Raw genomic sequence first — 10,801 nt, 5'->3', positions numbered from 1 at the left:
TGCCTCTGAACGAAAGGCTCGCGGCGAGGCTCTCCTCGACATAGTGAACAACTCAAAGATGTACCCATCACTGTTTTCGAGTAGCCTTCTATTGCTCCTTCCTTTGAGCATCGTGCATGCCATCCCGTTCTTGACGCCAGAATCTCTCACAAATTCTGTTGAATTCGAAAATGATGCCGGTCAACCAACTTGCCAGAATCCCGTCAGCCCTTTCGATTACTCCGCAAAACTCCGCTCTCATCAGCAGCTTCCTTTCTGTGATGCGAGTGAAAGCCCAGCGGTTACCGATATTTCGGCATTACTTCCAAGACAAGACCCGGCTGATGACTATAGTTGTGGCGAAGGAAGGCCATGCAAAAATGGTGCGTATCTACCAAGAACCATTCTGACAACAGGCAAAACCAAGATGGGGTCAACAAAAGGCATGATGAGCTTATACCATTCCTTCCAGGCGCCTGCTGCCCCAAAAAGACTGGGTATTGCAACTACGGTCCAGAGGCTTGTGGTACAGACAATAACAGTCCAAACGACGTATGCTGGTCCAACTGCGATGCCAAAGCCGAGTGTGGAAGATATGCTGAGACGCCTGGGAAGAAATGCCCCCTGAACGTGGTATGTATACACCATTCAAATGCCTTGAACCCCGTCAAAAAAAAAATTAAGGCTATAACTGCATGACCCCGAATCCTGACATGTTTTCCCTTCCTTTAGTGCTGCTCACAGTTTGGGTTCTGCGGCACCCAGCCCGACTTTTGCAAAGTCACAGACGACGAAGAAACAAGTTGTCAAAGCAACTGCGATCAGCCAGGGCCCAAAGATAAGGATGGCAACGTGCAGAAGAGAGTCATTGGATACTATGAGGCATGGAACTACAAGAAGTCATGCGCCGGTATGGGCTTCAGGGACATCCCCGTTGACGCGCTGACCCATGCATACTTCTCCTTTGCGTACATTACGCCCGGCGACTACAAAATTGCCCCCATGGATGACCTGCCCACGGAACTTTTTACCGACTTTACAGCTATCAAGAAACGCAACGCAGGCCTGAAAGCCGTTGTCGCACTGGGTGGATGGACGTTCAACGACAATGGCACTGCGACACAGCCCGTGTTCAGTGACATGGTCAGCACGGCCGCCAACCGCAAGCTCTTTATCGGAAACCTGTTTGGCTTCATGCGTAAGTACGGCTTCGATGGTGTCGACTTTGACTGGGAGTATCCTGGTGCTGGAGATCGCGGCGGCAAGCCTGAGGACGGCAAGAACTTTGTCAAGTTTCTCAAGGAGCTCGACGACATCAACAAGGAACAGCCGGAGAAATATGTCGTATCTTTTACCATACCCACCAGTTACTGGTACCTCCGTCATTTTGACCTCAAAGCCGTTGACCATGTCGATTTTATCAACGTCATGAGCTACGATCTTCATGGCATCTGGGACGCCACGAATCCCATTGGAAGCAATATCTTTGCCCACTCCAACGTGACCGAGATCAAAGAGGCCCTCAACCTCTTGTGGAGAAACGACGTCCCTGCTAAGAAGCTCAACCTCGGTCTTGGTTTCTACGGCCGCAGCTTCACACTGACCGACCCTCTCTGTACAACCCCTGGATGCGGTTTTCGGGGTGGTGCTCAGCCAGGGCCCTGCAGCGACAACTCCGGCACCCTGACCTACCGGGAAATCCAGCAGATTATCAAAGACCACAAGCTCAAGCCTTACCATGATAAGAAGGCGGCTGTCAAGTGGATAACGTGGAACCAGGACCAGTGGGTGTCGTTCGATGATGCCGACACCATCAAACAGAAGATCGAGTTTGCCAACGATCAAGGCCTGTCGGGACTCCTCATCTGGGCCATTGACCAGGATACGCAAGATCTGGAGGCGCTTAAATCTGTCGTTGCTCCCAAGTCACTCAAGGCCTTTGCCCAGAAGGCGGAGAAGGAGGCCTACTGGGAGGATGCCACTGTCCCCGACTGCTATGTCACCGACTGTGGGGGTTCCTGCAAGAATGGATGGCTTCCTATCGAGACACAGCCCTGCGGTGGTGCCAAGCCAGTCACACGCCATTCAAAGGAGAAGGATAGCACGCTGTGCTGTCCCCTTGAAGGTGCTCCCAACAAGGACGACTGTACGTGGCGAGGCACAGCTCCTTCGTGCAACGGCCACTGCCACGACAATGAGGTGACGCTTCAGTTGAACAGATGGGGCGATGGCAAGTACTGCGAAGATGGAAACAAAGTATATTGTTGCAAGAGTCCTGTCGCAGAGGGACATGGATGTTACTGGGCGGGCGTTGGCAAGCAGTGTAACAACGATGATGTCCCCAAGACCTTCTCTGGAACCTTCTTGCAGGTTTTTGGAAACCTCCTCGAGCTGTTCGGAGGTCTAACGGGCAAGCTTCTTCTAGACGCCCTCGACGAGTTTGACATTGAGGCATTGAAGCTGTACTGCTGCCCCAAGGAAGACGATGCCGAGTTCGAAAACTGCGAATGGTACGGAAAGCCAGGGTCTTGCTTCGATAACCACTGCCCTGTGGGATCGCACTCGGTTCAGCTTACCGACAGTCCATACGGACTTGGAGAGGACTGCTTCCCACGTGTAGAGCGAACCAGGGTCTTTTGTTGCGATCCCGTTAATGGGAAATCTCCCTTCCTTCCTGTATCGCTCGACAAGCTTTTCAAGAAGCCCCCCACGGGAGATAACGTCGACACTGATTATGACCTTGAGACGGACGACACGTGGGGAACTGGGAAGCCCAAGGACGCTAACGAGGACGACCCTGGAGACTCTTCTTTCAGCTTCGTCGTCCTCACTTCTCCCGAGGAACTCCAAGTGTCCCTAGACAAACGCGACGGTTCCCACTGGGAACTGTTCAACTGCACCAGCCCTGACCATGAGGGGGAACAGACTATCCAGATGGTCTGCACCGACATTTCTGAAACTAGCAACTGTCATAAGATTGGCCTTGGCCATGGCGTGCCTGGTACCATCTTACAAATGCCCGAACACTGCGGGCCTGGAAAATATGCCGTGGCCAAGAAGATGAGAGTCAGCGACCACCAACTTCTGCCGCGGAGCCTGGATCATCTGAGCCATAAACCCGTCCTCTACGACTTGACGTTTGACTACGACTTCAAGCGGGTACCTCGTGATCTCGGAAACACGCAGTTGCGTATCGATTACAGCAACCAGAAAGGTTACTGGAACGAGGTCGTGGCCGCTGCCGCAAGTGACAAGAAGAAAAGAACAAAACGATCCCTTGCAGATGTCGGCCACAACCACAAGCGCTGGCTCGAGGAGGAATTCCGCGAGGATCTCCACTACGGGGCCTTGAGCACTGAGGACTTTCACAAGCGGTGGTTTGGCGAGTCCGTGCTGGAATGGCTGCGGAAGATGATCAAGCCCGAGATCAAGAAGACCTTCACCCACAACCTGGACGATACTTATACGGCCAAGATTGTCGAGGAGCGATGGGACTGCCCCGGCCGCGACGGCTACATCCTCGCGCAAGCCCAAACCAATATCAAGGTAGGTACAAGTTTCGGCTTCACCCTCGTCGCCACGAGCCTGTTCCCCCTGGACCTGAGCGACTCGTACCTCACCTTCACGAACAATGGCGAGATCACCTGCACCTTCACGCTGGAGACATTGATGCGCTTCAGATATGACACGGAGGAGTTCAACATCGGCTCCCCCATCCCGTTCCCAGGATCCGGACTCCGCATCCCCGGCATCGCCACCATCGGGCCGCAGGTGGCTCTCAGGGGTCGTTTTGAGGCCAGCCTAACCATTGCTGCAACCCTCGAGGCCAAGCTCGACGTTGTCTCCTGGGAGTACGAGTACCGCGTGCCGCAGACGGAGGAGCTGCCACCAGAGAATCCCGACGAGGCCGACTATGGCAAGACGGGAGACAAGAACGGCCTCCTCGCGCCCACCTTCTACGCCGGTGTTCTGGCTCAGGGTGATGCCAAGGCCCATCTCATCGCTGCCCTGGAGTTCGGGGTGAATTTCGACAAGGACTGGAAAGTCGACCCTCTGAAAGCCCAGGTGGCCGCCGATAGCTGGGTCGGTGTCAGCCTCGCCGCCAGCGCAAGCACCGACGGGACATGTCCATTTACCTGGGGCTTAGATGCAGGAGTGGATTTGTACGCCAAGGCCGACGGGTTCTCGTGGACCACGGGCAAGTACAAGCTCCCAGGCTCAAGCAAGTTCACCATTGTCAAGGGAGGCCAGTGTCCAGATCTGTCCCCTGGCGGTCCCGCTAGGGGAGGTCTACTCTCGGAGCCGTACTGGTCCGACATTGATTCCCGGTCCACCCAGCTGGACAGCTTGAGTTCCAAATGGGCCTCGGTGGAAGAGAGGTCATTAGAGAAGCGAGCCATTGGGCCTTTCATCCACATACCCGCGGGTAATCTGATATGTCCCAATTCGGAGACGAATGTTGGCAAAAAGCCATGTGCCTTAATATCGGGGTGGGAACAGTCTCAGCTTGACGACGCTCTCACCAGGAGGGACTTGTTAGACGCTGAAACCTGGAATGCGTCGCACCACGGTGCTTCACGACACGATGACAGGTCAATACATACAGACGGCTCGTTACATGAGCTCTGGGAGCGCAGCACGGAGACTGGCCGCACTGTCACCTTTTGCGGGAAGCAGGTACTCAAGGTGCCCCCTTATGAGACCTCGGGGTCGTTGGAAGATGTGAGTCTATCAGGGTTTCTTTCATTATTTTACCCTATTTTCTTGATCTTTTGCAAACTACACGCAGTACTTTGGCCGTGGTTTCTCTTCACGGTATGGCTCACTGACAACCAAAACTTACCATTCTACAGAAAGTGGCAAACGTGAAGGCTTATGACTACAAAAAGCCTGATGAGTGCAACAACTTTGAATTCAGTGAAAAGGACCCGCGACGGGAAACCAAATTTTACGCGACTGAGCACATCCTCGAACTGCAGACCATTGCCAACTTCCTAGACTACGCCAACGACGAGATCGGCAAGACCCTCCCCAGTTACCGCCCAGGCGCGGGGGACAATATCAAGCAAGATTTCTGCGCCGCCATCAAGCAGCTGTGGACAAACGCCCGGGAAAGCGACCGGTTTGAGATGGACGGCCAGGCCCGCGACCCTATCGACCACATCCTCGCCGTGATGCCCAGTAATAGCAATAGCTATGTCAGCGAATTCGTGTTGCTAGAGACGGGAGTCAACACAGCCAAGAAGGGCATGTGGTCGAAGGGCAACATCAACTCCGATACCACCATGGACGACTACATGAAGTCGGACCCAGACCGGGCTGTCAAGAACATGAAGGACGTTATCTCGTCCATGAAGTACCTGCAGGACACGACAATCAAGGATCGCCTGATCGAGGAGAAGAAGCGCATTGCCGCCCGCCTCAAGGCGCTCGACGAGGACAAGATGCCAAAGTTTGTCAAGCACACAGGCGACAAGGAGTGGTCCAAGTGGAAGTCCCAGAAGCTCGAGGACAAATGGAACAAGTTCATCAAGCAGCGCGCCGACAATGCCAAGGATAAGGCCGTCAGCTATCTAGACACGAACATCAAGACCATGAGGGATTCCTACGTGACCGCCACCAACAAGGAGCAGGCCAAGGGGCCGGGGGAGGAGGCGAAGAAGCTCAAGACGCTGATTGAGAAGATTGAGAAGCTGGATGAGGAGTGGAAGAGATATAAACCCATCTCATGGACGAATCCATTTTAAGGAGTGGGTGGTATCTATCTCTGGGCCGAAGTCCAGTTGGCTAATAATGGACTTTTTGCCCTGGGTTTGCTTGTATTTATGATAATAGATACTAGTTCTGTTCAGGAAGTTTCAATATCAGAGGCCGTTCTAAGAGTATACCTAGGTGCATGTAATCAATGCATGGTAAGACCAGGTAGACTGGATACGGTGGGATGGTTAGCCCGATGTTTGTGGGTGCCAGAAAGCCATACATTGCACAATGGAGCAGTGATAGTAACTTGAGAGTGCTAGGCTCAAGTGGTATTAGGTTTGAGGTGTCTAAATGAACGGCACCGAGTTCCTAGAAGTGCTAAAGATGACTTCCGCTTGCCTAGACGAATCGTGGTAAATTTATAGCCAATATGGATAGTAGGAAATTAATTTCGGGCACAGTAGGTTTCATATTCGAGAATGTTGTAAAAGCATGAATATAAGTAGCAGCCTACGGCAGGAAATTTCATTTTCAGGCAACAGGACCGCAACACATGCTCTCATTATTGTTTCTCATCAGCCTGTTACTGTTTTGAGAACTACTCGAGGGCACAGTACTACTATGTATTTTATGGTATCATCTTCTATGGGGTAAGTGTGAGACTAGACGAGCAACGTCTAGAAATCGCAGCATTGCGCTCCAGGGTAAGTGGCCTGATGCTTCACATGAAGGTTTTCGACGTCGCCGCGTACGCTCTACGTCACCCACCAAACTGCGCCTCGATGGCTTCACAAGCGGCGGGTCCACTTTTGGGGTTGCCTGATAGGCAACGCAAAGGCTACATAGGATGATGTACGGAGCAGTATACCGGTGCAAGGAAGTTAAAGTCTGAACCTTCGAGTTCTGCCACATGCCAAAACGCTCTTCAACCCCCCGCTTGGAAACTCCAAGTCTTGGAATTCCCTAACAGTATTGAAGAACCACAGGACTCGCCTACTTTTCCAACGAATTTGTCTGCGTTTTTTGATAAATCTTCGTCCTGGCGACAAAGTTTGAAGAGTTGAGTCAGTTCAGCGACTTCCATTTCCTGTGGCCACGACTTCCCTTCTTGGCACCAATCTGGAACAAGGTGACCCAGCCGTCCAATCAGAGCTCTTCCTCTCCCCAGCAACGTCAACGCATCCTCAATCAAAACTGGAGACTTCCGACAAGGGACCACCAAAAGGCTACGTGCATCGTTTCAACGCCAACTGCTGACATCTACACAAACCTCTCAACCCTCACCAACGTGCACCGAAGGCGACTCCTACTTGCGACTGCGACGTCGAGACCATACTCTACCGATAGCCCATCGAATCTACACACCGCGGCTTCTTGTTGTGCTGCGCGCGACCTGCTGACGACGACCGCCGCCTCTCCTATTTCCCAACCAAAGGCTCGCCCTTAAATCGCCATCATGACGCTCAAAGAGGAGTTCCAGACCCGTAATTTCAGTATGTGGCATCCTAGAGCAAGCTCTCTCTATCTTCTATCGGAATACTGACATGTCTTCCAGGCATCTACGGACAATGGTGAGCTTTGCGACGTGACGCGGCCACAAGCACTGGTCCTTGGCGGCCCTCGACCAATCTATTCCGCGCTCGAGCTGGCCGCCGATACCACCGCGACAAATGGAGAACATCTAGAGATCGAGTGGCTGACTTGGTTCTTAGGCTGGGCCTTTTGTCCATGATCGTCTGCCTTGCTGTCGGCATTTCCAACATCTTCACCTCCATCACCCACCCAATCATCATCGTCTTCTGCGCGCTCGCGATGTAAGTCTACCCTCAGAGGAGCTAATCCTGCGAGGTCTCCGAAAAACAAAAGCCTAACGATCTACGCGACTATAGAGCATCCGCCTTCCTTATTCTGTTCGTCGAGGTCCCGCTGCTGCTCCGCATTTGCCCTACCTCCAGCAAGTTCGATGCCGCCGTCCGCACCATCTCGACCAACTACCTTCGCGCCGCCGCCTACGGCGTCATGGCTGTCCTGCAGTTCCTCAGCACCATTGGCCCGGACACGAGCCTGATCGCCGCGGGCGTCTTCCTCGGCCTTACCTCCATCTGCTACCTGCTCGCCGCCGTCAAGGGCCAGGCCTTTGTCGGCAGCAAGACGCTCGGCGGCCAGGGTGTCGCGCAGATGATTGTGTAGAGGACCTGTGCTGCATCCGATTTATAGCACAGCACACGATCAACTGGGAAAAAGACCTCGGCCCGCCCGTCAGTCTTGCGACTGGCAAACGATGAACTGCGACGCGGAAGAAAGCAGTATAGGGGCAGAAGATAGCGATACGCAAGGGGCACTTGAACCAAAGGAGATGTCCACGGGTGGATGAGGTGGATGGGTTTTCTTAACCTAATTGTATGAACTTGGTGTTTGCCATGGCTCTCAGAGAGGAGAGCAACAGCCTTGTTTGCCTAGCTAGGGCTTGAGTTTCGGCGTACGGGGAGAAGAATAGCTGGTACTCTTTATGGAATCTACAATCAATGATTGAGACGTGCATATACTATGGAATAGTGTCCTCTTTGCTGGGATGGTCTTCTTCAATCAAGAGGGATCCTCCAAGAGGCTGGGAAAGTAACTACTAGGTAGGCAGATGTTCTGGAACACTTCCCAAATAAGGAGCTCCATATAAACTGGGCCGATGTGTCACGGGCCGTTGAGAGCAACGGCCAGGCGCTGCGGCGTCTTGATTTCGGGGCCCGGAAAACCATTTGCTGGCCTCGTGACGGCCTAAAACCCTGCTACTGTCGCGACCTCGCCTCAAGGGGTAAGGCGCAGGTGTAACTCGGTAGCTCCGGCATGCGAATGCACGATTGCGGAGGAGAGCCCCGGATTATGGCCGCCCGCAGGCGTTGACTCCGTTGAGGCGGGCGCTGAAAAGCAGGGCATTCCAGCGCCGAGGAGCCCAGGCCAGCGAAAGTATATTCCGTTGGGGGCTCGTATTCCCAGAATAGTATCGAACAGGTATGTATCCATGGGTGGTTTGGATACATATGGATAGATAGATAAGCAGTACCCAGCACAACGTATGGAATAGTTGTCCGTGGTTTCCACTGGCGGGCGGTGCTACTATGCATGATGATTCAACCCGAGGTTTCCTCTGGACCCAAGCTACGAGTACTAGTAGTACATGTGCCGGGTCCTGGGACGGCCGGGAGGGGTTCTTCCTGTTCCTGACGAAAGATGATGCAGATCAGCCCAAGCGATCGAAGACGACGACCTGACAGGTGGGAAGATCCGAAACGATTCACGTCATCTGACCCATCCCAACGACTGGAGCCGGTGGGTGGTCCTGCATAGGTCCTGAAGCTCCGATGTGGCTCGTCTGCGGAAGGCTGTTGCAAATGCACCTAGATAGGTAACTTATGTGTCAAGACTGTGACAAGTCGCCAACGGGAAAGAGGAAATTAAATGCATAGTCATGGCATTGGCATCGCTGTTCGCATCACCCCGCACTCCATATGCAGTCGAAGTTAGACGTTGGATCTCGATTCCTGGTTCTTTGCAATTCCAGAGAAGACCTTTGTTGGGCGATCCACGGATGGCAATGTTCCAAGTTTCCCACAGTGATGCTGGGTGGGTCCGAAGCACAGTCACAGCAGTGGACCAGCCCTGTTTACCCGAATGCCAGCCACCAGAAGCTACTTTGTACAGCGCTGCGGCCCCAAACTGCCTCACGAAGGCGTCAGGAGGACATTCATGGATGCCCAATTTTGAAGTGGTTAGTAACCGCGTGTTGTCAAATGACTGGACCCAAGCCGCAGCTCAATGCATCCAGACCGCCTAGGGGCCTGCATCTACAATCTATAGTAGTACTTCGGACATAGTAGCTTTATTAGAGTCAAGGGCAGTTGGGCTGGCCAGGGGGCTGAGGCTTGCAGGTCACGATCCAGTCCGGCCGGTGGGGCGGACGATGCGGGGGACGCGACGCACTGTGCGGTCCTGGCGTTCGGCCAGGGACCGAGTTTGCGGGAAGCCAGTATTTGCCGGTCTGTTGGTCATCCCCTGCTGACTCTGGAAGCTCTCTCGACTCAAAAGGCGCCCGCGCATGCTCTCAGTTTGTAGTCGGAGGTCATGGGCAGGAGGTGGTGATGGGATCGGCGCATTGAGGACCAACTGCACCGAAACTGGTGCCACGAAACGGTTCCGGTCACAGGCCTCCCACCCCCCGATCTTTGATAGCTGGAACCGGCAATTGGCGGGGCTGTGCCAGGTGAGCAACACAGTGCGCGATCCGCCTGGCGCACACGCTGGGTCGAGCTGGGTCGACAAACCCCTGTTTTTTCTTGGCCAGAATGGCTCCAGTTGCGGTTGCTGGTGGTGACGACGAGAGACCGTCACCTGGTCTGAAAGATTTGCGATTGGAATATAAGACAGCCTGTCGTGCCGTGCCTCATCAATGGTGCCGATGGTGTGATACTTGAGATACTATATTAGTTCCGTACCCGTTAAAAGCCATCTGCCCCCGGCCTCTCACACACGCGCATCTGAGCATTGGCTTTTCTTCCAGCACTTACATTACGGATATACTTGTACCCAAAGCTTCTCTTTCATGTCATCATAACGACACCCACCGGTACTCGATACCACTATTACTATTTCAACTACGATTACCATACCTAATGTAAGTTGCGCCCGCTGCTCCGTTTGGAGCTCTGTGCTTTTTTTTCGTTGTCGCCCTTCCCCCTATCAGAGCCGGGGATATGACCCGTGCTTATCGCATGCACGGGAGCTGTTATCAATATGCGACAAGCTATCTGTCCACAGCCTGCAAGGATCGCCAAGTTGGCAGGATCAGCAGAAGCCTCTTTTTGGCCCTGAGGAGCGTCGATTCCGATTTGTCCGCTCGGGCTGACTAGCAGGTGCTGCTGCACTGCTGGTTATCTTGCCTGCATTGCAACTGGGGATCGAGGGTTGATAAGATACAGCAAGGGAGTGTGGCCCGGGCTTTGACTTCCCGTCGGATCCTGAATGGTTGCGCCATCCCTTGCTATTTATTACACCGCCGAAGTTTGATCCCATGCTTCGGGAGTAACTCCTGGCCGCTTGCGTATTGCTCGGGGCTTTGCGCAGTTTTTTC

The 10,801-nt window shown here is 53.5% G+C and overlaps 2 protein-coding genes across 2 annotated transcripts; both read left to right on the top strand.

The window, feature by feature from the left end:
• Positions 1 to 596: 596 nt before the first annotated feature.
• On the top strand, positions 597 to 5,726 carry ACO1O0_005183 (glycoside hydrolase family 18 protein; the record flags this gene model as incomplete). The annotated part of the gene is made up of 4 exons (XM_083194609.1): positions 597 to 612; positions 809 to 4,405; positions 4,586 to 4,701; positions 4,833 to 5,726. The coding sequence occupies 4 exons, from the start codon at positions 597 to 599 to the stop codon at positions 5,724 to 5,726; spliced, it is 4,623 nt and encodes a 1,540-aa protein (XP_083049522.1).
• A 1,409-nt stretch (positions 5,727 to 7,135) lies between these two features.
• Positions 7,136 to 7,869, top strand: TVP18 (TVP18/Calcium channel flower; the record flags this gene model as incomplete). Its single annotated transcript, XM_083194608.1, has 4 exons — positions 7,136 to 7,172; positions 7,235 to 7,250; positions 7,392 to 7,493; positions 7,569 to 7,869. 4 exons carry the CDS (start codon positions 7,136 to 7,138, stop codon positions 7,867 to 7,869), a joined length of 456 nt encoding a protein of 151 aa, XP_083049521.1.
• Positions 7,870 to 10,801: the final 2,932 nt, after the last annotated feature.

The sequence above is a fragment of the Amphichorda felina genome (assembly GCF_050947745.1).
Source record: "Amphichorda felina strain 45539 chromosome Unknown scaffold_5, whole genome shotgun sequence".
Classification (NCBI taxonomy): Eukaryota; Fungi; Ascomycota; class Sordariomycetes; order Hypocreales; family Bionectriaceae; genus Amphichorda; species Amphichorda felina.
Note: the sequence above shows the minus strand (reverse complement) of the source record. Positions and strands in the feature narration are given on the sequence as shown.